The 27,175-nt window shown below is 39.0% G+C and overlaps 1 protein-coding gene across 1 annotated transcript; it reads right to left on the reverse strand.

Annotated features, from left to right (window-relative positions):
• Window positions 1-4,913: 4,913 nt before the first annotated feature.
• On the reverse strand, window positions 4,914-26,323 carry LOC107518358 (cytochrome P450 2J2). The gene is made up of 9 exons (XM_016159931.2): window positions 26,056-26,323; window positions 21,295-21,457; window positions 19,177-19,326; window positions 18,623-18,783; window positions 15,909-16,085; window positions 13,977-14,118; window positions 11,635-11,822; window positions 8,715-8,853; window positions 4,914-5,447 (listed from the first exon to the last, which is right to left on the reverse strand). Exons 1-9 carry the CDS (start codon window positions 26,263-26,265, stop codon window positions 5,269-5,271), a joined length of 1,509 nt encoding a protein of 502 aa, XP_016015417.2. The 5' UTR covers window positions 26,266-26,323; the 3' UTR covers window positions 4,914-5,268.
• Window positions 26,324-27,175: the final 852 nt, after the last annotated feature.

Consider the following 27,175-nt stretch of genomic DNA (forward strand, 5'->3'; position numbering starts at 1 on the left):
CTGCTTCTTTGGGTTTTATGAGCCTTTGAGAGGCCTTAGGAAAGTCTACATCATGAGCCAAGACAGATTATTTGTATGGAAAAAATCCAATGGAGGCACCTTGAGTGGGCCTACAAGTTGGGAGAGGCGGGGTCTCTGGGAATCACCTGGGCAGAGAGACCTGTGTTAACCATTCCAGAAAGCCAGCTAGGAAATGAAACGGTGAGGTAAGAATGAGCCTACATTTCTCCACTATGTTACTGATGAGTTAAAACAAGAAGTTGGCATCAGGACTAAGGAATAGGGGTGACAAGAACAGAGGAGTAGTAGCAGAGGGTTGATAGGTCCAATCTAGCACCAGCTCACAATGATTCCACCTTATTTTATTTATTTATTTGTTTGTTTGTTTTTTGTTTGGCTTTAGCACATTCCAGGCACTGTTCTTGATATTGAATAAGAAAGTTACTTTTTCTGTCCTTAAGGAATGTATTAGTTAACTCTTGCTGTATAACAATATGCCTCAAAATGTAGTGGCTTAAAACAATAACCATTTAATTCACAAATCAAAGGTTAGAAATTTAGGCTGAGTTCAGTTGGGCAATTCTCGTCTCAGCTGGGATCACTCATGCATCTGAATTCAGCTGTTGGATATACTTGGGTCCAGCTCATCTCAATTGTTCTTATGCACAGCTCTGGTGGTTGGCCAGCTGTCATCTAGGGCAATGTGAAAGGAATAACTAGGCTATGTGTTTCTCATCATCCAATAGGGTAACATAGGCTTGTTTAAATAGTGGTAGCAGAATTCCAAAAGAACAGTCAGAAGCATGCAGGGTCTCAGAAAAGTAATTTTGTCACATGCTAATGGCCAAAACTGGTCATCAGTCTAGTCCAAAGTAAAGGAGAATGTAAATAGATTCCATTTCTTGAAGGGAGAAGTTGTAAAGTTACACTGAAAGGAATGTAAATACAGAGAGGGCATTATTGTGGCCATTTTGGCAAATGAATGTTGTTCTCAGCTAATCTTCAGTTACATAATAGCTCAACAGGTTGATGAAACTAGCCCTTCTACCATAAACAACCAGGAAAATAGGCAATGTGAAAAATAGGTTTTTAGATATTGAAAAACTGACAGTTCAAAACTGTGAACCCCAAGAGAAAAAGAGCAAATGTAATGAACTCTGAAATTTCTCTGGCTTTCTGCCTGGGGCATTTACTTGACCCCATTAGAAGAAGAGGAACAATCACAACACAGTAGTCCTCTCTTGCTAAGATGAGAAAACATGAATTTGCATTGGGGGTGGCTGACATGGCTGGAAAAAAACAGAAAGGGGGAAGTTATGCCAAGAAAGAGTTGCACAGATATTCAGAGAGGCCAGTCAAATACTAAATTTCGCACGCATAGAGTGAGACTATCGGAGGCTGGGCAAAGATCATATACCTGGGATTTAAAAAAAAAAAAAAAAGAGAGATCCCAGCTAAATTGACTGCCATGACTTTTACATAGTTGGAACTATTAGAATTCCAAACAGAGTGGAGAGACCATGTTGAACACCTCAGGTGACCAGGAGAGGCCCCAGAAAGGTCGTTCTTCAGGAGCCCTAGAATGAAGCCTACTCTAACGAAGTTTTAAAACAAGCCTCAAAAGAATCAAGATGTTCTACAAGTAAATTAACTGCCTGTTAAAACAAAACTCGACCCTCTTTAAAAGCGAACAACGTAATTCAAACACTCTACAATGAAAATTTTATATAGTCAATCCATAATTACTAGAGATATAAAGTCGGAATATGTGACCTATAACCAGGAGAAAAGTTAATAAAAAACAGATATAAAAATGACAGAAATGAAATTATCAGACAAAAACCTTTAAGTGGGTGTTATAAGCATATTCAAGTATTTAAAGGAACACATACAAATATTTGAGAAATATAAATTCTAAAAATAAAAACCAAGTGGTATTTCTAGAGCAGAAAAAAGAAATACATGAAAAAATAATAAATGACTTACCAGCAGATCAGCCACTTCAGAAATAATAAAAAGGGGAAGGTGACTTTAATACAAGGCAATAGACACTACCCAAACTGAAGCACAGAGAGGAAAAAGGATGAATAAAATTAACAGAAACTCAGCATCCAGTAGGTCAATATTGAGGGGTCTAATGTGTGTGTGATTAATTAAATCCCAGAAATATTGGGGGCAAGAGGAGGAATTCATAAAAATATATTTGAGAAAATAATGACCAAAATATCTAAATTTTAAAAATATGTTAAACTCACAGATCCAAAAAGCTCAATGAACCCTAATCAGGATAAACATAAAGAAAATTATATCAAGATATATTATAACCGAATTGTTGAAGAGTAATGATAAAGGCAAATCTTTAAAGTGACCAGAGGACTAAAGATTCATAATAACTAAGAGAACAAAGATATAAATTATTATGGATTTTTCATCAGAAAACAATGTAAACCAGAAAACAATAGAACAAATCTAAGCGCTAAAAGAAAAAAACCTGTTAACCTAGAATTCTATATCTGATGAAATTATTCTTCAAAAGTGAAGGCAAAATAAAGACATTCCATGACATTAAGAAAATAAATAAACATGGAGAAATCCAGGGCATGATGTAGTGATCTGTTTTCGAGAGGTGAGGTCACACCTGTGGACTTAAGAAACACATATCTCTCCCCCTGAAGATTATTACACAATGACGAAAGTGATATAAGATGTTATGGGCTGTATATATTTGAGAAATTTTTGCTTTGGGACCCATTACATTTATAACCCTCCATTCCCCACTACCACCAGTACTAGACTGTGAGCTCTGAGAAGGAACAGCCCTGTACTTCTCCGTGTTTATCACTGTATGTCTGTCTCATGGTGTGTGCTCAATAAACAATTGTTGAATTGATTTGAAAGTACTATCTGTGTGAGGTTTCGAAATACGGCTCCGCCTACTCTTTCCAAGTAGAAAAAAACAATTTCTAAGGTTCAGCTTTTCCACATGTAGGGAGATACCACAATAGTATGTAGATATTGGGGGAATATTGGGGCAATGCAATTTTTCAAAGTAAGAAAATGTGACCATATTAGCCAGATTGTAGGATTCTCCACTCATCCAAAACTAATCAGAATAAAATAAAAAAGCATCTTCCATTATAAATAGATTTAGAATTTTACTTTCAGAGACTAAATGGCAAAAATACCAGTGTGTACATGTGATGAAGTAAAAGTTAAAACAAAGTAAATAATCCTTCATACGGTATGTCACAGGCCTGTAAAAGTTTGGCCCAATCTCTGCTACATTTATAGTCCTGTCCTGTCCATGCTGTTCACAGTGCTGATGTTAGAAAAAAGCAAGATTCTGAGGTGTCCTACAGGTCATTCCTCTAAACTTTCATTCTACACAGGAAAAGATATTTAACATTTATCAGGGTCTTACTGTGGGTCTGGATATTATGTTTGTAACAGGATATGGAAAGGGGATTCTTCCCTTCTCCTTTTCCGCTGGAGTCCCAAATGCTGCAGGTCAAATGGTACATGCCAAGTGCTGGTGAAGCTCACAGTTCTAAAGTCAGGCACTTGAAACCCTATGTGGGTCTTGTCACAGGGCAGCTGAAAACTTTGTAACTCTTGTAGCCCATTGTCTATTAGAAGGTATATAATAGTTGAGGACTGTGGGAAATGGGAGAGAGGAGACTTTGGTGGTAAGGAATGAGAAAGACTCTGTCCTAGAATAAACTTTAGTCAGGCTCCTCCAAGCCCTCTAGGCCAAGACCTTGGCATCTATCCTTACCAGGCTTGCAACCTGTAGCAACAATCATGTTGAGTCAGTTTAGAGAGAACCCTCCCCACTCCATCCCCAATGTCTTATTACCTTGACCAGCCTTCAGAAAGAATCCTGTCAAGTCGGTTTAGCTAGAATTTCCCCTTATGCCTAATATTTCCTGAAAGTAGTTTTCCTTCCCCTAACGCCCCACCCTGTGCTTTGTCTGCAAATCCCAACTAGTCCTTGCTGTATTCAGAACTGAGCCCAGTCCTATATCAAAATCTTTTTTCTCATACTGCAATAATCCTGAATAAAATCTGTTCCTGCCACTTTACAATTGTTCAACCCTGGTTTTCTTTGACAAGAGAGTCCTCCTTATTTCTTACCCATCCCCCACAAAAAAAGAGGGGAGGTATAGTTTTCCCTCACCAGGTGGGAGGCTTCAAGCCAAGAGGAATTGCGCTTCGTAGTCCCTGGGGTACCAAGAACCAATGCCACATGGAAGGTGGAAACTTCCTACAGGCAGGAGGTTGGTGAAGTAGCAGCTAAGGAGAGAGGGTTCTTTGGGGAGGAAACTGCACTGACATTCATAATACGACAAATGTGTGAGACTTAGTATGGACCCTGTGGCACAGCCAGCCTGGGGTCATCTTGGATCTCTGTGAAAGGACTGCCTGAAGGGGTAACATGGCCTAACGGGAGCTGAAATGGCAGATGCCAGAGTGGGAGAGGGATGTTAGCTAAAAGAAAAGCCCTGTCCATATCAAGGGCACTGTACAAGGAAGGTGCTGGTAAAATGGGGGTGGAAGAAGTAAGATGGGTAGAGGGGTAGAGGATGGTCTTGGAGGAGGGAGCACAGGGTGCTGAGTGGAGAGGTGGCCGCACCTCCACTTACCTCACCTGGAAATCTTAGAGTCCTAAAACTGAGTTGCACGGGGGAGCTATATTCGCTCATTTATAGAGTTATGTAAATTGTATACTTCCCAGGGGACAATTCTGAGGCAGAATTGCTTGCACAATGCTACCAAGTGTGAGAGTCTTTATGGCAAACCTCTGCAGCTGCCCCACTAGGGTTCGATTCCAACTCTTATCAACCATATGGTGTGACTTTGACCTGAGCTGTCTCCACAAGCCAGAAGTATATTCATGTCTGAGTAAGGAAGCAGGAAGTAGGCAGATTATAGTTATAACTTTTATTTTGTGCTTTATAGTTTCCAAATTACTTAAAATTCATTATTTCCTGTGATTCTTACAGCCATTATTCCTTTAGAGAAGGAATCATTATCCTCTTTTCATCTCCTGGATGAAAAGGTCAATCATAAGATGCATGATTTGCTCAAGGCTACGTTGGAGGAGATAACAAAGCTGGATTTGGATCAAGTTTCCTCTGAGTCCAATTCCTACAATCTTTCCTCAGAGCCACTTTCATTCTGTTCCCTCACTTCTGAGCAGGCGCCTGTGTCTTCGAAGGACATGCCAGTTCTTCTTGCTTTCCTGTCCCCTCTCCTTCCCCAACACCTTTATGTTCGAGGAATAGCACAGATGCGGTAGCTGGTTGGGGAGATGGTAATCCCCATTCTGAATTTCAAGCTCAGCTCCTCATTGTTTGGGGGCTTAAAAGTAAATTTTTTCAAAAGGGAAATGAAAAAAATAAACAACTCGGCCCTGGCCAACTGTTCTCCAAGGCATACCCTCTTTCCTGAAAGACAAAAATATAAGATGAGGTTGGTGTCAATGCCCAGCAGGGACTAAAATCTTCTATCACATTTTCTAAAACCTGAACAAAGGAAGGGTCTACTAGGCCTTGGGGCTTTTTGCACAGAATAACATTTAATCTGACAACCATTTGGCTTAATTAACCAAAGCACAGAAAACATAAATCTGGACTCACAAACCCCAAGGCCTTCAGGAGTCAGGCAAGTGAGGTGCAGGGGTTAAGGTGCAGATTATAGGGCAATAGACATGGGAGGCCTGGGCTGACCAAGAAAGTGGATGTCTAGCTTAAAGCTTCTCAAAAATCATTTAACAAACAATTGATGAAAGCAGAAAACAAAACTCTGTTAACTTTTTTCAGTCTTTAAAAGAAAACGGTCCAAAAGTATAAGCCAGTAAATGTCAGAGCAGTTTCTAAAGTACAAAGAAAGCATCCTTCCCCTATGTCACATTTCCCTCCTTAATGACTGGGGACCTCATTGACATAGATGGCTCTCTACCTTGGAACTGCTTCAGCCTCACACCTGGAATAGTCCATATACATGGCAGTCCTTCCCCCAGTAAGGCCTTTGCTTCTAATGTGGGGGCTCCAGGCTGGATCCTTGACTCCATGGCTCATGCTTGGCCCTATCCTGGCCACATCCTACTCCTTGTTGTATGAGTCCAGAAACAGAGGCAGAAGGGCAGAGATCCAATTCAACTCTTCCCACTTTATAACCCTGTGATTCAGGGCAAATTAAGTAACCTCTCTAAGGCATTAGTGGAAATGTGTATGTTTAAGATGGGAACTTTATTTTATATATTATATGAACTACGTACTGAATCCAAATAATTTAATAATGTACACATCAAAATAAAGTATTTTAACACATCTTCTGGATAATAATAAACATTCTAGCTATAAAATAGCTTATCCTTAACTTCATCGGGTTATTTTAAATATCCATGGAATATATTTTAAAAGACTATCTTTAAATAAGGTAGTCTTTTACTGTGATACTTTCCATATCATGCCTTTAATTCTGAAATTTCAAATGTGCAGAAACATTGTAAGAATAATACAAAAACTTATCTTTTCTGAGTTATTTGAGCGTAAATTGCCTACATCACCCATAAAACCTTCAGTATGCATACCCTCAAAGAAGGACATTCTTTGACATAACCACACTATAATCACCCAGTCAGGATATTACCACCATCTTCTCTGCAGATCTCAATCAAGTTTTGCCAGTTGTCCCAATAATGTCCTTTTAAGGACCCAGTTTAGTATCACAGATTGCATTTGGCTGTCATGCAAGTGACTCTTCAACTTGTACCACTTTGGCATTTTTGAAGATGACAGGCTAATTGTTTGGTAAATGTTTCTCATGTTCTTCCTTGAGCTAGTTTCTATTGCTATTTCTTGGCCAAATTATTTATTACTCTAGTAGTTGCCAAATCATGAGTTTTAAATTGTCGTCATTCCTTCCACATTTATTAGCATTCTACTAAAGGAAATTCTTTCTCTCCTCCCCATTTTACTTATTCATTCATTTACATCAGTATGAATTCATAGATTCCTGCTCTTAGTCAAAGGATTAAAATCTGTTATTTGTTTCGATGGTAAAGATATTCCAGATTTGGCTAGTAAATACCCGTTCAAGCTGATATTTCTTTACTTTGGGGCACAAAAATATATTTCAAGCTCATCTTATGCTTTCCCTTCCTCAGCCCTCTTTCCAAAAGTCCTAGTCCTTTTAGTGGATAATGATATCCTGGAACCAAAACCTGGGCATTAGACACGCTCATTGGTATCAAGGTGGTCTTGCTCCCAGGGCATTTCTCCCAGGGTAAAGCTGGGGAATTTATGTATGTATACAATGTGAGTATATATTTAAATGTATATATACATCCGTACTTATTTCTGTATCTACTTACCTGCCTACCTAATAAAAAATCTGAGTTCATAGAGATAACCTTCCATTCCAATCCAATAACACAGAGTTTATTCTGTTACCTCCCTTTCCCTATTTGTAACTTCCTCCCATTATCCTCAATATGTTTACTTATTGACTCAGTATCTCAGTTTTATATAACTTGTTTCCCATCACTGCCTCAACCAACCGGTGCAGACCCTGCCTCATTTCGCTCATGCACTGATGCCCACTCTAAGCTTCTGCCATCCCCTCCCCTTTGCTAATTTCTTTCCCACCCTACTTGGGCTATACACACTTCACATTAGTCACTACCACCAACTCTCTTGCATGTGCAATAACTTATTTTCTCCCTAAATAACACATGTTGAATGCAAAAAGAAAAAAATGTAAAAAATAAAAGTATAAAAAGACCAGAGATGCAAAAATGCCATAGTTAACCGCTCTAAGCCTCAGTCTGGTTACCTCTAAAGTGGTGATAGTGATTTAAACCTTGTAAGGTTACACTAGAACACATGTTCCATAAGAATAGTATTTTTTTCCCCTCTTACTTCATTCATTGTCATGTCCTCAGGGCTGAATGCTCGGCACATAATAGATATTCAGGATTAATATTTATAGAACTAAGGAATTGGAAAATGACTCAGAATAATTTATGAAACATACCTTAGTCAATACTAAGCAATATACTAATAATTTTTGTTACTCATTTCACAATGTTGAGTTAAAACACCCCTTTGGAACTGGCTGGCTTGGAAACACGAGAGAGTTTTCACAGTGCCCCCTTGTACCTTTCAAGTTGTCTACCATGTAAGAATATTAATTTGACTTTAAATTCATAATTAAAATTAGAAAAGGCAAAAAGACCTCTTTGGGGAGTGCTTATAGAGTAGAATCCCATCCAGTCAAGCCATGGCATTGAGTCACTCTTGATGCCCATAATGACAAGCAAGTAGCTCCATTCCTTCCCCCTTCTCATCCCCTTATTATAAACTGGCTTTTAGTTCTGTGTGAAAAAACTTGGGACATTTAAAAACTATAAACATGGCAAGTGTACAATCATCTTTGTGAGCAAGAAGCATGAGATATGAGTCTCTGCGAGACAGAACAAAGTGAAGCTGAGATCCCCAACAGAGGCAAGCAGAAGTCAGGGCGGCCTGAAGCAATGACAGCCCAGGGAATCTTGAGGAGCAAGCACAGTCACAGATTCTCGCTGGGCAGGGCTCTCCGAAGACATTCCAATGAAAACATTCCAATGAAAACAAAAGACAACAGGGAGAAGAACAGGGAAGGGCCTAGAGAGGAACTCTGGATTCGCCCACGCATCTTTTGCAACTCACCTACTGAGAAAGGCAGAAAGGCTTCCCTTTTTTTAAATTGTCCATTCTCCAGAAAATGCTCTGGATTGAATGTGTCGGGGGTAGCCCACTCTTTGGGGTCCTTGTGTAGTGCAGTCAGATTGGTCAGGATCGTGGTTCCCTAGAAAAGGCAGCAAGAACTCAGGCAAGGGTTGACCTGCATGACACACTTAAGCAGAAGGGTGGCAGTCCCTTGCTCCCAAGCCAGGTCTTGACAATATCCTCACCCTTCCCAACTCACTGTCTTTTGAGCCCAAATCACACCTCCCCCAAGGCCCTGCTCTCTGCCATGGGATAACTTGCAATGATAGACTGGAATTGCCTGCTGGGAATTTTATTAGGGAATTGTGACTACTCTTGACTGCAGTATGGATCTTCTCTATAGGGACAAGTCAGAGTGGGATTTGGGAGGAGACATGTATGCATCAGTGAGAGAATAACATAACAGCTTGCCAGTCAGTTCTATACCAAAATCACCCCGGCTGCTCAGTGAAGTGTTAACTATGGCAGCTTTACCAAAGTATAAGACTTCTCATTGACCCATTTCTCCCGTTTTTTTCCTCCTCCAATGTCTACTACACTGCACAAGAGGTTTAATAATAGAATCAGGTTGATCAATGAAAGGAACCACTATCTACACACTTATACAGGAAGAAACCCAAGAGTTCTCCTTCAGGCTTCTCTTCCACTCACTGTGCCTTTACTTAATCCTTCAGTGAGGGTGATTTTTACTTTAAATTTCTTTTGATTCTGTCACTTCCATTCTATGTTCACTGTTGCCATTTTAGTCCAAGTTACCACCTTGCTTGTCAATACTCCTATAATAGCTAGCCGACTATGCCCCATATCCACTCTTTCCCCTTTCAATCTGTTCCACACTCTGAAAGCAGAGTGAGCTTTGAACATGATTTAACTACGTCACGCCCATTGACCCACCCACCCACACCTTAAACTTGATACCCTTCAATAGCTTCCCATCACCCTTAGGTGACCTATCGATCCATTGTCTGACCCCTGTCTGGGCCACACTCTCTCTGCTTCCACTCCCATTACATTGGCTTTCTCTCAGTTTTTCAAACATGCTGTGTGCCCTCTCATTTCCATGCCTTTTTAAATGTTGTTTACAGTGTCTGGAATATGTTTCCTCCCTATTTTGTCACTGAGCTAACTCTTAATCATTCTGTTATCCGCAGCAACAACATCACTTCCCTTGAAAGCCTCTGTGACCCCTCCTGCTCTTACTCCCCATTCTGGCCAGCCTTCCTCTTTATAGAAACCAGTGAATTTTTTCCTTGGGGAGTTATCATGGTTTCTAAGTATGTACTTGAATGATTATTTTCCTCGAGGTTGTCTTTCTCGACTTGAGCATTTTAGGTACTTAATGAACATTTGTTGAATTAATAAAAAATAATAACTGCTATTTAAAGCACTTTCTATATTAAGTACTAGATTAAATGTTCTACACGCTGGACCTTATTTTATCTCCATCTGTAAGGAAAGTTTAAATGCATTTCGCAAATAAAAAAATCGAAGCTCTGAGAGGTTAAATAATGTGCTCAGAGTCATTGGAGGAGGTAGAGCCATGATTCGAACTAGGTCTATTTGACATCAAAGCCATGGCTCCTAGCTTCTACAACATAGTCAATTCGATCTCTCAGTTCCCAGCATGAATATTAAAGTCAAGGTTAAAAATCGGAGGTAGAATGAGTGAGCTGCACTGATTCTCTGGAGCTAAATGAATTGCTAGAAAAATGCTGACAGCACCTCTGGTTCTGCCTCTTGAGATGGTCTCCAAGTATGACACATGCAGAGAAACACAGACAAACTGGAATGGATCCACAGGGGCTGGCCACATGGGTGGTGAGAAAGCATGGGGAATGTAAATGTGCAGTGTACGGAGAGGATATTAGGGGGCACAGGAGGGCCGTCTGCTTAGATCATGAGACCCTTGGGTCTCTAGAGATAGGAATTTCCTTTGTTGAGGACATGGACTTGAAATGGATCAACTGAGAACAATAGCAAAAAGACTCTTTTAAAATCGAAGTAACTACTGTGTAGAGAACATGGTGTAGTTCAAAAAAAGATGAGCCTGGTAATCTGGAACTCAGTTCTTGTCACTCTGTAGTTGAGAGATCTCATGCAAGCTGAATCGCTCTGAGCCTTTACTTCTCAATTTATAAAATAGAAATGACACTCTGAGGACTGATTAAGACATTTTGAAAGAACCTATGTAGTCTATGGCACATAATATTGCTTAATAAGAGTTGATTCCTTTCTCTCCTTTTCTAATAATTAATATTGCACACATTTGGATTGGTTTCTTATGAGACAGTCGCATCTCAGGGTTATAAGAAAGAGCTAGAAAAATACCTGTGGGGACAGTATGTGAGAAACGCCGGCACTGATGTGATGTTGGCCCAGGTGGTCTCAATTGTCGCTTCGTATTTTAATATTTTATAATCCCAAGATTGTGAAGCAGATTTTTTTTTTTTTTTTTAGATTCTAGCAGGTCCCTAGTCCTATAAGATGCTCTATCAAGGCAAAGAAAAAAATTCCATGGCAAAGTCTAAGAACTGCTGCCTGCCGTATCTTCACAAAGATTCATAATATACATTACATAGAAAAGACACTGAGAAATCCCACAGCAGAGAAAAGCCAATCTTTGCCTAAACATATTTGACCTAAGATTCCTCTTCCCCTCCATAACTATTAATATCTAGCTGAACTACTGTTCTAAAGGCCACATGAGGAGGAAAATAACTAGTATTACATCAAGTGTAACATGGCTGTCTCCCCATTTAAGTGTTTTGCTAGGACAAGGATACAATGCCACTTTTCAAGTTCAGATTCGTACTGTTAAAAAGATGAGCTTGGAGATCTGAGGCTGGGAATCCCCACTTACTTTGGGCAGGTGGTATCCAGCCAGAGTGGTATCAGCTGTCACTTCCCTGGGTACATTCAGAGGGACGATATCTGCCATTCTCTGCACCTCATGGATGACAGCATTGGTGTAGGGCATAGACTCTCGAGCAGCTGTGCTTGGCCACTGTGACTGGCCAATCACTCTGTCGATCTCGGCTTGTACTTTTTCTAGAAAAGATGAGAAAGTTCTGTTATTCTATTATTCTACAACTTTCCTCAAGCCTGGTTAAGCTAAGGAATGGAATACCAGAATGGAAATGGCTAAAATTATAGTACGTTCCATATACTCTCATTATACTTGGAACGGGCCCTTAAAGGAAGGGTGTGTGCTTCCATCCCCTTCTTCCCTTTTTGTCAGTGGAAAAGCAGCCTTAGTGAGAAGCCATCTTTGAGAGTGCCAACAAGGGCATCGTTTTAGACATAACAGAGCAATGCATTGTTCAGATTTGCATGATAAAAATGTTCTGCAGGTTGACTGCATAATAATGTGAGTACACTTAAAAACTATTAAACTGTACACTTAAAAAAAGTTATTTCTCATGTAAAAAATTTAAACTGGACTCTGCAGAGACCATTTACATTTTTTACTTGAGAGAGAAATAAACTTCTATCTTCTTATCTTTGCTATCCATTTAAAAAACATTTAATGGTGGTAAAATACACATAACATAAATTTAGCAGGTTAACTTTTTTAAAGTATAGAGTTTAATAGTCAAGTATATTCACATTATTATGTAATCAATCTGCAGAACTTTTTTATCATGTAAAACTGAAACTCTACATTCATTAAACAATAACTCCTCATTTCCCCCTATCCTCAGCCTCTAGCAATGACCATTCTACTTTCTGTTTCTATGAATTTGACTACCCCTGATACTTCATATAAGTGGAATCATATAGTATTCATCCTTTTGTGTCTGGCTTATTTCACTTAGCATAACGTCTTCAAGGTTCATTCACATTGTAGCATGTGTTAGAATTTCCTTCCTTTTTAAGGCTGAATGATATTCTGTTATAGTCCACATTTTGTTTGTCCATTTGACCATCAGTGGACATTTCCGTTACTCCCACTTCTGGGCTATTGTGAATAAAGCCACTATGAACATGAGTGTAAACTTTTATCATCTTAAGCCATTATTTTTTAGGAGCCTTTATTATAGAAATCAAGTCTATATCCTAACTAGGAAGCTTTTAAACTTTTTTAAAATTGTAATTCACTGTCATAAAGGCATTTTACATCAAGATTCAGGATAAATAAACATAAATATATGTACACGTATATAAAACATACACACACACATATAAACCATATATATATATAGATATATATATAAAGTTTCATGAACAAACTTATCTTTAGTACATGAGAAGCATTCTGATCTATTCTATGTTTATTTTAGGAAAAAAGTTGGTCTCAATCCACTAAATTGATTTTATGTCCTGTTAATAAATGATTACCCATAGTTTAAAAAACTGTATCATAACAGATCCAGTCCTTCATGTACTCAAACTGTTCTGGGACCTGGAGAAAGAAAAATGATTATAACAGTCACTGTCACTGAATGGGGAAGATATACAGTCTCTGGGGAAAATGTATAAATAATGTGTAATAGGCACCTAATAGAGGTGCATTAGGTCTTCTCTAGAGGAAGAAAATGCTTAATTTCCTAGAGGAGTGGGGAAACACCTTATTAGAGGTAGCATTTTGCAGATTCTTCAAATAGAGCTAGTGGTTTATCATTTAGTTATTAAGGGAATGCATTCTTGTAGAGGGAAGAGAAGAGGCATAAATAATGGCAGTGCAAAGCAAACAACACGTAATTTAATGAGGCTATCACATAGCGTGGGTGGAGTCGAGGCTGCACAGGTGGAAAGAGGCATGACAGAGGGTGTGATATACCAGACTGAGGAGTTTGAACGGGGCAACAGAAGATAGTACTTAAAAGGATGGAAGGCTAGGACAAGATTTCTTTCTTTTTCTTCTTTTTGTTTGTTTGTTTGTTTTTTGTACTGTCTGACGTCTAACCTCCCCTAGGACCAGAATTCATGTGAGACTGCAACTCTTTCCTGCAACTCACTACAATGTCAATTAACTTCACCGTTTTCCCCACTAGATTCTGAATTTTTTGAGGCCAGGGACTCTCGATCCATCACAATCCTGAAAAGCTGAAGAATGTGCTCCTTCTCAAGTCCATGTTGCCTCACAACCATCCTACCCATTTTTCCATTCTACCGTGCTATCTTCTGCTCCCAGCTCTGGTGCAGCATGTTCCAGGAGGCACCATTCTATTCTGGCCTAGACATACCCACTGACATGCTCACCTTGGATTTCTGGGTTGAGGGCCATGTAAAGCAGACCCCAGCGCAGAGTCGTTGAAGTTGTCTCCGTTCCAGCAAAGAAGAGGTCTAGGGTACAGATGATGAGATTTTCCTCATGGAAACTTGTAGTAGTATTGCCTTTATGCTAGAAAACACCAAGTTGATTAGTTTATTCAGAGGGTTCTTGGTTGCCACCACACAGGGGCTTCATCCTAGGGAGAGAATGCGGAAGGAATGATCCCCAGGAGAAAAGGGTTTTGCCTTCAGTCTCCTCAGGAGGCAGAGTCTTATTGCAGCAATATCATTAGCATTGTTCTGCCCCAAATGCTAGAAGCTTTTGTTAGTTTGGGTGTATGAAAATCAAGATAACTAATGTTTATGCCTATAATTTGGGAGAAGCTATTAGTACAGTGGAGAGCTAGATTTGGGTTCCAATTTTAGCCACAACATTCACTATCTCTATGACCCAAGGCAAGTTATTTACCCTCTCTGTGCTTCAGTTTCCTATTTTATAAAGTAGGAATAACAAAACATACCCCCAGAGATGACATTATGAATCATGAAAGAGGCAAAGGGCACACAGCAAATACTCAACAAACATTTATACTGATACTAGAAAGATGAAACTGAATTCTTCTCATGTATAATAATTTTTAATATCTCTCAGTTAATCTTTTCCTTCCAGGTGAAACCTCTCTAATTCCATCAACCATTCCTCATGGCATGTCATCATCTTTACCACCTTCCTCTACAAGCTTGAATTTGTCAACATTCCTCTTAATGTGTGATCCCATACCTGTACACCATATAGCAAGTGAAGTCTCTGAGCAGAAATCAATGCTTATATTAATATTATGACAATAAGGTGATATAAGAGAGGAGATGAGAAAGAAATCCATCATCCTGCCAACTTCCACAGTAGGAAGAGATAAGGTGATGAGTCAAAAATTATGACACTGATGCAGTGATACATATTAATCAGAAGGGTTATTGTGTTAAAAGCTACATATCCAATTAGCCTTCTCCCTACCCCTGTTTTTTCCTATAACTTTGGAAAGTGGATGATATGGGGTCCCACTCAGGCCTTGAGGAAAAACTCAGGCGTTCAACTCAGCTTTATTTGTACTCTGCTCTGGGGACTGAGGGAAGGAGTAGGTAACTGGGCACAGTTCCAACTAATAATAAGACAATGCTTTGAGGCTCAGTTCTTATTTTTCCTTTTTCATATAGCTCCTTCATATAGCTCTTTCATATAGCTCCTTCAGGTATGGATAGAAGGTAGAGAACAGAGGTTTAAAAGGCAGTATTTGGGCATCCCCAAAGCCTCAAGCCAAATACTATTAAACCCCTATCTTTATTTCTAATTGCCTCATCCATCCTGTCTTAATGCTACTCTTCCACTCTATGAAATACTGCTTCTATGTTTACTTCCTTGTGATAGGCTGAATAGATGTCCATGTCTAAACTCTGGATCTTGTAGATGTTACACAGGAAAAGGGACTTTATAGATATGACTAAGGTAAGAATCTTGATATGGGAAGATTGTCCTGAAAAATCCCAGTGGGTCCAATACAATCACAAGAGGGAAGAGGGTCGTAAAGAGAAGATGTAAGGATGGTAACAGAGAAGATGCTACACGAATGACTTTAAAGATGCAGGAAGGAGCCATGAGCCAAGCAATATAGTATCCTCTGGAAGCTGGAAAAGGCAAAGAAAAAGATTCCCCCACAGAGTTTTCAAAGGAGCCAGCCCTACAAACACATTGACTTTATCCCAGTCCAACTGCTTTCAGACTTCTGATCTGCAGAGCTGTAAGAGAATAAATGTGTGTTGCTATAAGCCACTAGGTTAATTTGTACAGCATTAATAGGAAATGAGTACATCCCCATTTGTTCTTTAAAGACAAAACACAAGTAACAACTTTGGTTTCCTCACCTTTTCTATTTCCTTGAGGTATGCATCAATAAAGTCTCTTGTTTGGGCAGGATCAAAATCCCTCTTGTGGTTTTCAATTGCACGGGCAACAAACACTTTCAGTTTCTCCCATTTGCTAAAAAGTTTTTGGTGGGGTCCAGGAAGGAATCTCATTATCCTTGGAAAGATATTATATAACTAGTTGGGAAAAAAACAAAACAATCATGGAGACAATATGGTGCCAGTTTTCCACTTTTTAAGACAACAGAAACGTTTTTTTCTACCTCTTGTTTGCTTACACTTAGATCTTGACTTTAATCTCTCTTATCCCTCTTTCCATCCCTCCAGCAAAGCATTTCAGCACTCCATCCAAAATATATCCAGTTTTAGACCACTTTTCACCACTCCAACTGCTTTGCTATCTTAGCACAAACATCCATTTCTTACTTAGATGCCGTAACAGCCTCCAACAGTTTTTCTGATTCCATTCTTAACCCCATTCCCAGGCTATTTGACACAGAACTACCAGAGTGAGCATTTAACAGTTTAACCAGAACACTGCAATTTTTGGTTCTCAATTCTTCAATAACTTCCCATGACATGCAGATAAACTTCTACATCATTCTCTGGGTATATAAAATCTCTGTGAACTGGCTCCTGCACCCACCTGTCGCATCCTTTGCTATCACTCTCTGTCATCTTGCTTTCTCCAGTTTAGTCCCATTACCTCTGTAATGACATCAAGAATGTCCTTGTTGAGAACTTCGCATTTGCTATTCCCTCCACCTAGAACGTTCTTCCTCTAAAATCTGGAGTTCCAGCACCTCACTTCACTAATGCTACTTAAATGCCATCTTCTTGGAGCAGTCTTACTTGATGATCCTGTAAGTGGCAGCATGCTTGCCATTCTCTTTCTATTCCCTTATCTCGTTTTATTTTCCTTCATGGCAATTATCATTATTGTGTGTATGTATGTTTATGTGATATATATGTATGTGTATAGATATATGTTTTATATATATATTTATTAAACATGTATATGTATTTGCCTGCCTCCATTATGGGGGCATCTCCATGTGGGTAAGACATTGTTACTGAAATAAAGTAGTTTTGAATATATTTTCTCTAATAATATCTGGTAGAAAAAACAGATAGCATAACATAATGGTACATCACCTAGACTTAAGACATGACATGTGTTTGGCTATTAGGTCTGCTGCTTTCTAGCTATAATATTTTGGTAATAATGATGATGATGATGATGATGATGTAAATTATTACCCCTTGGTATAACTATCTGCCAATGGGGACTCAGAGTTATTCTGGTGACCAAATGACATGAGATCCATTAAGTACTTATCACAGAGCCAATGGACCACTATCTGGATTTGCTTACACACTCCCATATCTGCCTGCACATGTCATGATGTTTTATTTCTTTAAAGGATTGTTGTGAAAATTAACTGAGATAAAGTATGTTTGGCTGTCCATCAGAGTGCCTGGTCTATTTTGAGACTCCAAGAAATGCTTATCACCCCTACTCTATTGCCCCTTACTACCCTCCAGGAATTTTTCTCCCTGGGGAGAGTCAGCTGGGTACCCACGGAACTCTCATGACTTCCTAGGCTCTGTCTTAATAGGAAGGACAAAAATGGAACTACTGAATTGGGGACTACCATGACTAGAAGTGAGAACAAGGACTTAAAAAATAACTTGGGTAATAATAATAATTGCTCACATTCATTATGTCCTTTTCATGTGCCAGTAATCATGTTAACTGCTTTACTCATTTTGGTGTGATGGATCCATAAAGCTCTAGGCAAGGATGCTTGGTAGGAGTAAATAAAAATAAATCCACTTCTAGATAACAGACAAATGACCTCAACATCTGGGGCCAATTTTTCCTTAGAAGTGTCTTCCAAATGCAGAAAAGTGGCTGAGAGACCAAGAAGCTGAATAGTTTTTGACAGACTTATAAGCCTCAAGGGACAAAAATGGAGTGCAGGGCCTGCAAAGTAAAGGGTGAGATTTGAACTCCAAGTATTTTTATTCCATGAAATTAGGATATTGATAATATCCTGTTGACAGACATGTAAATAGTGGAACCACTTTGGAAACCTCTAGGCATCTTTTATGTCTAGATATGTATGTCACGCACACACTCAAGATAAGTGAGTGCATGTGGCCACATGAACAATTGTACTAGAATGTTCATGGCAGCTTTACTCATAACATCCGAAACCTGAAAACAACCCAAATGTCCATCAATAGAGAATAGAGTAACAAACAATGGCATATTCATAAAATGGAGTACTATTCAGAATATTTTTTAAAAGAGCATCTAACACAGATGAATCTCCTAACGATCTGCCAAAGGAGAAACCAGTCACAGAAGAGCACTTCTGAGGGAGGAGAGAGATGGCTGGGTTAAGGAGGGACATGGAGAGGATAGGTTCAAAGGCAATGACACTATTGCGCTTTTAAAATAAAAAGACGTAGAAATAAAGATGTATGCAATGCAAAGTTTATGGCTTTACATAACTGTTAGAAATGTCCTTTTTATATAGTAAAATATTTAACAATATTATCAAAAACACTAGAATCACAGATCGAATTAAAGTAAGTTTGTGTTGAAGTCAATTCTAAAAGGTTATGTTTTAGCTTAAAAAGACCCCATCTGTGTCTGACATCAGACCCAATATTCTTAACCAAGGTATAAAAAGAGAACCCCTTACATGGCACCACAGTGACGCCTCCAGATGTGTGGCCTCATCCAGCAACTTCAGCATTTCTTGGAACTGATCATCCTGGTACTCAAAGCGCTCCCCAAAAGTGACTGAGCAAATAATATTGGAAACTGCATTGTCGATCTTGAAATGTGGGTTAAAAGGCTGTCCTGGAGGTGAAAGAAAAGATAAATCTTTCAGATTGGTTTGTTTCTGTTCTCTACTGAGGGTGTATATGACAGATGACATACCAAGTACAGAAACATCTGAGACTCTGATCACAGCACCCTACACAGGGTCTGACATACAGCAGGTTGTCAGTCAATGCCCAGGAAGTCAAACTAATGACCAGGGTTTAAAATCGATAATGTATATAATGCCTGTCTTCTTGTGCCTAATTTGAGACCTCCATGAGGACAGAGTTCTGGTTAGTTGTTTACATTTATATCCTCAAGGCCTAACACAGTGCTGGGCACATGATAAGCATTTAAAGTAATTGATGAGTATCTGTTCAGTGAATGAATGAGCCACAGTCGCTTGCACTTGTCCTAAGAAATACTCACCATTCTCCTCTTCTATTGCCTGGGTGAGGTAGTAGGCCTCCAACTGCATGCGTTCCTCTAAGCTCTTCTTTCCTAAACCAAAATTCCTCAGTGTTGTCAGGGCGAACCTTCTTTGCTCCTTCCATACCTGGCCATTGGACATAATCAATCCTGGGAAAAAGAAAGCAACATTATAAAAGGAAAGCCAACAAATGGTTTGGGGATGGATAAGGGCATTAGACATTTAAAAACTATTCAGAGAAATAATCCCAAAGCAATGGATACAATCACTAGCATGTACTGACTGCTTGCAATGCCGAGCACTTGAGTATTTTTTTATGCATTATGTAATTTAGCACTCACAGAAACTCTATGAGGTTGATACAATTATTACCACCTTTCCATTTTGCTGATGAGGAAACTAAGGCACAAGGGATAAAATAAACTTTGCAAGGTCACAGAGTTAATAAGCCACTGAACAGGCATTCAAGTTCAGGTATGCGTGACTCCAAAGCCCATACTTTGATTACTAGTCACATAAGGTATATTTAAATATTTATGTTATGCTACATACTAAGAACGTACTCATATGTAAGACAAAATCCATACTTATGGATTAAGAGGCCAAGCTTTTATAAGTCACAGGAGAGGTCCTATCTAAGCTGGTTCCTAATAGAGGAAGAAATGACTGAAGAAAACAAAAAATGAATATTCCATGCAGGCAGAGTCAAAAAAAAAAAACCCATCTTGGTGTGTTCAATAGGCCATCATTTGTTTTATAACACAGGTAACTCTACACTCCTTTCACTTCTTCACTTCCAGAGCACCCTTCAACTCCTTTTAATATCTGGCCTCCACTGTCTCAATGAAATGGGCTGTCTTGCTGTCAAATCCAGGAATATTTTTCAACCTCATCTTACTTAGTCTTTCAGAAACACGAGACGCTTTTTTTTCCTGAAACTCTTTCAACAATACTCAGGATACCACACTCTCCAGATTTTCTTCCTATAGCAGAAACTTCTCATATCTTTTGCTCATTCACCTTCTTCTACCAAATTCTGAAATGATGGAATTCTTCAATATAAGGCCTTCTATTCTCATCCTATACTCCATTTCTTGGAAATCTCATCAACTCCTAAAATTTTAAATAACAATTATTGATAATGACCATCTATTTCTGTCCCTGAGCTCCAGACACATATATATATAACTGTGTACTTGATTTTGCTAACTTAAAGGCGTTTCAAACTCAGCATATCCATGATTGAATTCATGCTTTTCTATATACAACTCCCCACCCAATCCAGACCAAACACTGAATCTCAGGACTAGAATAGATACTTCTAGTAGGTATATCCTGTACTTATCTTCATAATACTAAGGCTTTAAATTATTATAGTTAATTGATACTGTCTTTCTCTCTGAACAAAATTTGACTTACTTAAGGACATAGAATAGATTCGATCTGTTCTATTCACTGTTATATCATTGATGCATAGCACTGCACTTCATATGGAAGATAATAAATACAGTAAATGGGTGTAGAGTTAATGGACAAAATATTTCAAAGAGGAATCAGGAAGCACCTGAAAAAATGCTTTAGTAGAGTAATAGACTTGAGTTTTTCATTTAGATTTTTAAATGTTTAAGTTTATTTAATACTTATTTAATATATTCATGCTAAACTGTTCTAACATAGACTGGAAGGCTCAAGATACCTTGTATGAAACAGCCTTAATGATAAAGCATAAAGAACTAGAGGCAAGAAGAAGGAATTACATAAGCAGCAGAAGGAGATTCATGTCAATTTTCCTGCAGGAAGAGATTTGGAATGGGAAACCAGTAAGAATGAATTTATTGCCTCTTTCTCTGCTATCATCGAATAATGGGTTACTTGCTTACCAAAGCATCCAGAATGAGTTCATGCAGCAGATGCAGCTTTCGCAAATCCCTGACATTAGGGTTGACCCTGCCAAATCCTTTAAGAGGGTGCCTTCAATAGGGAAGTGTGCACATCCATCAAAAATTTTATATTGGGTTTGGTCTCTGGGAAGTGTTGGGAATTACAGTCGTTGAGGCACCTTTACTACACCTTAAGAATATAAAACATATACATCTTACATTGGTCAAGAAACTTACCACAGTTCTTAAAGATACGTTCTCGGGTAGGCATTACGGGGCGGTCCACAAAGTTTTGGTCCTTGTGGACAAGTGCTTCTTTGATTAAAGGCAATCCAGTTATAACAACTGAAGATAAGTAACCAAATTCCAGTCTCAAAACATTCCCATATTTCTTTACATACTGAAAAATAGTTAAATAGTCACAGTTGAATATACACATATCTCTGTGTCCAGGAAAAAAAGAAGCATGCATAGTCAGGGGAGCTTGTATCAAGGAAAGTCTATGTGTGCATGCATGTGTGAGAACATCTTGGTCTGATGGAAATGTTTCTCCCTGTTTCCTTTTCTCCTCTCCACAAGACTTGGATTTGATTTACTGTAAGATGTGAACATACCTTATAAAACATTCATCTACATGATCAACCTATATGAATTGAGTGAACATCTACCATTGCTCTAAGAATGAGTTATGTAGGTATAATTATAATAAAATAATCAAGGTCTCTAACCTCAAGCATCTTAGAGTTTAGTGAAGGCAGAAAATTCACCACGAGAAGGTTGAGATCTGTTTAATGTAAGTCTGGTGTGGCAAGCATGGACTACTTAGTGAATCATATCTGTTTAACAAAAAGAGAATGTCCCCTCCCTTGACATGTGCTAGAAGATCGAAAATTCATTATTGGGCGTGGGCCATGTGTGGAGAAAAGCACTGTAGCTATGGAGCTGTGTGAAAATTTTAGCTCTATGATTCACTGTGGGCTCTTGAGAAATTTTTTCACTTTTTTTAGAGACTCAGCTCTTCAGCTGTAAAAGGAAGAAAATGATGCTTCCCTTAAGGGTTCTGTGAGGAATAATGAGAGCAACAGTGTGAAAGGCACTTTGTTTTCTGGTAACTGGCACACAGTCATTCAAGTCTCTGAGGAATGAACGGGCTCTGTGTGCATAGGAATGCGGATTCGTGCTCATGGCGATGGAGAAGACCAGAGCACACGAATGTGTGGGAGGAAGGCACTCATGGCCACAGACGGCTACGTTCACTAGGTATCATATTAAGTACCTTTTACATTTTATCTTATTTAATCTCACAAATGCCCTCCAGTAATAATTATTTTCCTTGCCTTTCAGAAAAGGAAAATGAGTCATAGCCAAAGTAATAGCCAAAGTAACAGCTATTGAATGGTGGAGGAAATCTGTAAGGAATTATGTAAGATTCAAGGACAAGAACATGAACCTGAAATGACGCCAGGACCTCAGAGTTTAGTGGGAGTTAGAGAGTGAAAGTGAGAATGAGACAGGGGCAGGAAGTAGAGAATGGAAGAGTGTGTGGGTATGTCATGACCATGCACAAAGGTGCACATACGTGCAAGATGGGATGAATGACAGTGAATGGTCACCAATCCAAGTCTTTCCTGATCTGTCTATTCAAGAGACAACTCTCAGAAGACCTAGCCTTTTCCTCTTGTCTACTGGGCTGTGTCTAACTGCAGACAGTGAATCAAATAGAAGGGCTCCATTCCCTCCAGATGTCTGTGGCCCCTCCTCCCTGATTTCCATGCACACCCATGTCACCCTTAGTGCCCTGGGCCCCACAACCTCCATCAGAGCAAATATAGTGGATTCAGTCTCATTCCACCATCCTGCTCTCACATTAAAAACTGAGCCTGAACTCAATTTTTCCATTGTTCGTTTGGCCTAGAATCTCACATCAATCTTTGTTCCATTCATCTCTGCCACAGTATGCCCTATCTTGCTAGAAAAGGCAGAGCCATGGGGCTATCTTAAGCTGATCTGCCTCTAAAGTATATGTCTTTGCTTTTAAGAAATGGCAGGGGATGGGTCCATATTAATGAAGTAGAGTTTTAAAATCATCTTGTTGAATGCCAATGTTTTGATGAATAATTACAGTCTTGAAAAAAATGTCAAAAATAGAAATTATTAACAAAGAAACAGAAAATGGATTTAAGAACCAAAGAGATATTTTAGAGCTGAAATATAAAATAACCTAAGCAAAAACTCAGTAGAACATCTCAACTTCAGATTAGTAATTGAATACCAATCAATAGAAAGTATCCGATCTGAAAAATATGAAGACAATAGATTGAAAAAGAACACAAACGGAGACTCAGGGACCTATGTTAGTATAACAAAAGATCTAACATTTGTGCCATCAGTGTCCAAGAGTCCCAGAGAAGAAGAAAATACATGTAGAGTTGAAAAAAAATGAAGAAATGGGCAAAAAAGTCTCAAATTTGGTAATAGACAAACCTACAGATCTAAGCTACAGTCAATCCAATGAACCCAAAGAATTCAACATAAAGACATACCATAATCAAATCTATAAAAACTAAAAACAAAGAAAAGTTCCCGAAAGCAGGTAGATATCAATTTAAATAACAGCAGATTTCTGATCATAAACCATAGAGGCCAGAAATAACTAGTACAACATCTTAAAATGTAGACTGAAAAAAAATTGTCTATGTAGAGTTCTATATCCAGTGAAAATTTACTTCAGAAAATGGAGGTGAAACAGACATTGTTAAATGAAGGAAAGCTAAGAGAATTTTTTTGCCAGCAGACCAGCTCTAAAAGAATGGCTTAATAAAGTTTTTCAGATAGAAAGGAATGATAAAGGTAGAAAACCTGGAACACTGGGAATGAAGAAAGAGTAAGAGAAAGGGTAAACAAATGGGTAAATATAATAGACTATTTTTTTCCTCTTGAGATAAAAAAAAATTGTTTGACAGTTAAAAGTAAAATTATAATATTGTCTGACACAATTCTTTATGTATGTAAAGATAATATTTAAGACATTTATATTATAAAGTGGGGAGGGTAAAGGGATCTAAACAATCATAAAATATCTGTATTCCACTCGATGTGGTAAAATGTTGAAACTAGTAGACAAAGAACTGTATATATATATATTGCAATCTTTGGAGCAACCACTTCAAACAAAATACAAAGAGATACTCGAAAACACTAAATTAAAATTGAATTCTTAAGATATCTTCAAGTGGCCCTCAGAAAGATGAATTGAGAAACAAGAATAAAAAATAAAGAAAAAAATAGAAAACAAATAATACAACGTCAGACTTGTTTCAACATATAATTACATCTAAATTCACCAATTAAAAGAGAATGGCAGAATTTAAAAAATGACCCATTTATATGCTACTTACGAGAAACTCGTTTCAAATATAATGATATAAGCTGGTTAAGAGTAAGAATAGAGAAGCATACACTATGTAAACACTAATCGAAAGAGAGCTGAAATGGCTATATTATACCAGATAAAGTAAAGTTCAGGCAAAGAAAATCATCAGGGATAAAGAGGGACATTACATAATAATTAGAGTCCATTCACCAAGGTGACATAACAATTTTAATGTGTATGCACCAAATGAAAGAGCTGCCAAATACACAAGGAAAAACTACCAGCACTGACTAGAGAAATAAACAAATGTGTAATTACAGCTGGAGACTTCAACATGACTCTCCTAGTAATTGATAGAATTAGTAGATAAGAAGTCAGTAAGGGTATAGAAGAATTAGATAACATGATCATCCAGTAAGGTCTAATTGACATATTAGAACACTGCCCATCAAAACACAGAGTACAGATGGCTTGATCAACGCCAGGGTTAGAGGCCTGCACCTGCTCCACATAAAACTAGTACACATTTTTTTCAAATTATACAAAGTATGTCTTCTGACCATAATAGAATCAAATTGGAAACCATCACCAGAAAGAAAACAGGAAAATGTTCCAATACTTGGAAATTAAACAACACATTTCTTAAGGGTACAGTTTCAGGAGACTAGCTTTAAAATTCTGTGACTAATCCTGTTACTTAGTGTTATCAACTGGATGTTTCTCTAAGAAAGTGATAAAACCTTCTCTATCTCCAACTTGACTCTGTAGGAATGTGTTTAAAGTACTCCAGGCATTTCTAAGGAAAGGGGGACTAATATTTTTAGCATGTCTACTGTTAAGTGGTGTTATATTGCCCATTCACTGTTTTATTCACAACCACCTAGCACAGTGTTGTCTCTCAGCAAGGTACCTGTGCTGAGAGGCAAGAGACCAGTTGAGGATTCTTGAGAAAGTGTTGGATGTTGGAGAAATTTTTAAGGAATTCAGAGTGGCCACAGTTAGGGTGTCCCGATGGGAGATAATTACAAAGATATGGCAAGAGGCTGAGTCATAAGGGTTGCATGTGGCTCCATAAGGAGTCTGAATTCTGCAAAGGAGTCTTAGCAGCTAGAAGCTCTAAGAAAATTTAAGCTGAAGAATAACATTTAAAAATGATTACTTCAGATAGAAAAGGCCAAATGAGAATCTCAAGTCACTATGGTAGTAGGAGCGATTCAGTTGGAAAGTGGTGAGGATTTAGGTAGTATTATCATTTTACAAATGGGGAAATGGAACGTCTGAGAAAGTACAGCGTTTTTTCAAGGATAATAATATTAAAGAGGACGAGATGATCATATTACAATAGGATGTTCTCATAATATTTAACAAGACACATAGTTAAATGAGTTGAAAAATGTTAACATGTCTAGCACACGTAAATGGTACAGTTAACACTATTTCACCTGGAGAAAGAGCGGGTGGAATCGTGCCAGTTTACGGTGAGGAAAACAAAGCTTTACCAACTGTTTACCAAGGCATTCGCATTAGCGCTAGGGCAACCTATCTTCGCGCCCTCCGTCCCGGGATGGCCCCTCCCTGCAGGTCAGGGTTAGAACACGCGGCCCAGCAGGTTCGCCCGCTCCTACCCGCTGAATCGACAGGTGTGACTGATGAAAGTCCAGTTGGAAGGAGTTCCCCACGATGGGCAGACGCGGCGGGCCCGGAGGGTAGTTGTTTTGACGCCGTGTTTTGAAGAAATGGGCAAGGACCAGAAAGAGGACAGCACCTAGCAGGAGAGTGCGGGGATGGAGGTCTGTCCAGACGGCCGCCGCTAGGGATCCCATTGCCGCGAACATGGTGCGGACATCCACTTGCTCTTCTGAGATCTGAACTGGCGACAGTCCCTTGCTGGTCTTTTCTTGACCTCGCAGCACCCGCTGGCCCGCCCCGCTCCGCCCCTCCCCGCCCCGCCGCTGACGCCAAGGCGCCCTCCCCCTGCCCTTCGCCAGGGCACACCTAACCTTGTCCTAGCACTTTGGTCGCCTGGTTTCCTGCCGCTCCCCTGGACCCTCCTCCCCCCTCCACCACCCCTCTCCGCCCCTCCCTGCCTGTCCCTTGGCCCTCCAGCTAGATGTCAGGCGCTGTATTTTCGGGAGAACCCGCATGGGTCTTGGAAAGTCTTTCTCTGAGACCGTTGGGGCTCTTGGGTTTATGATTTCAATACATCGCAGAGCTCCACGCACATTTGAGCTCCGTACCTAGTAAACAGTCAAGCTATCAGAAGCACCTGACTCAGAAGCGTTTGATGTTTCTTGAGTGTTTACTATATGACAGGCGGCGCACTCATGGCTTTAAATAAATTTCTTCGTTCTGACAAAATATGGCAGATGCTCTTGTTAATCTCATCTTGTAGTTGAGGAAATAGTGAAGTTAGATACCAAATACGTGGTGAATAAGTGAATCCACTGGTATGCAGAACATCTAAAAGAGGTTGCGTATTTGTAACCATTTTGGGGATTTAAAAGCATTACATCAAATCTCCTAGCACCTACCTTAGTCCTTAACAGGTGTTTAATTAACACTGAAGTGAAGTTTCTTCCCAAAGTCCAAAGAAAGACACTAGTCAGGACTTAGCTTTTATCCTTCCAGACTACAGCTTCCTAGTTTACTACAATTGTTATGCACTCTTACAATATTGCAGATATGTATATAAACATTATTTTATAGTGTAATTATACAACTGCTTAAAAAAAACCCCTCAGGATT

Source organism: Rousettus aegyptiacus, unplaced genomic scaffold (assembly GCF_014176215.1).
Source record: "Rousettus aegyptiacus isolate mRouAeg1 unplaced genomic scaffold, mRouAeg1.p scaffold_m13_p_1, whole genome shotgun sequence".
NCBI classification, from domain to species: domain Eukaryota; kingdom Metazoa; phylum Chordata; class Mammalia; order Chiroptera; family Pteropodidae; genus Rousettus; species Rousettus aegyptiacus.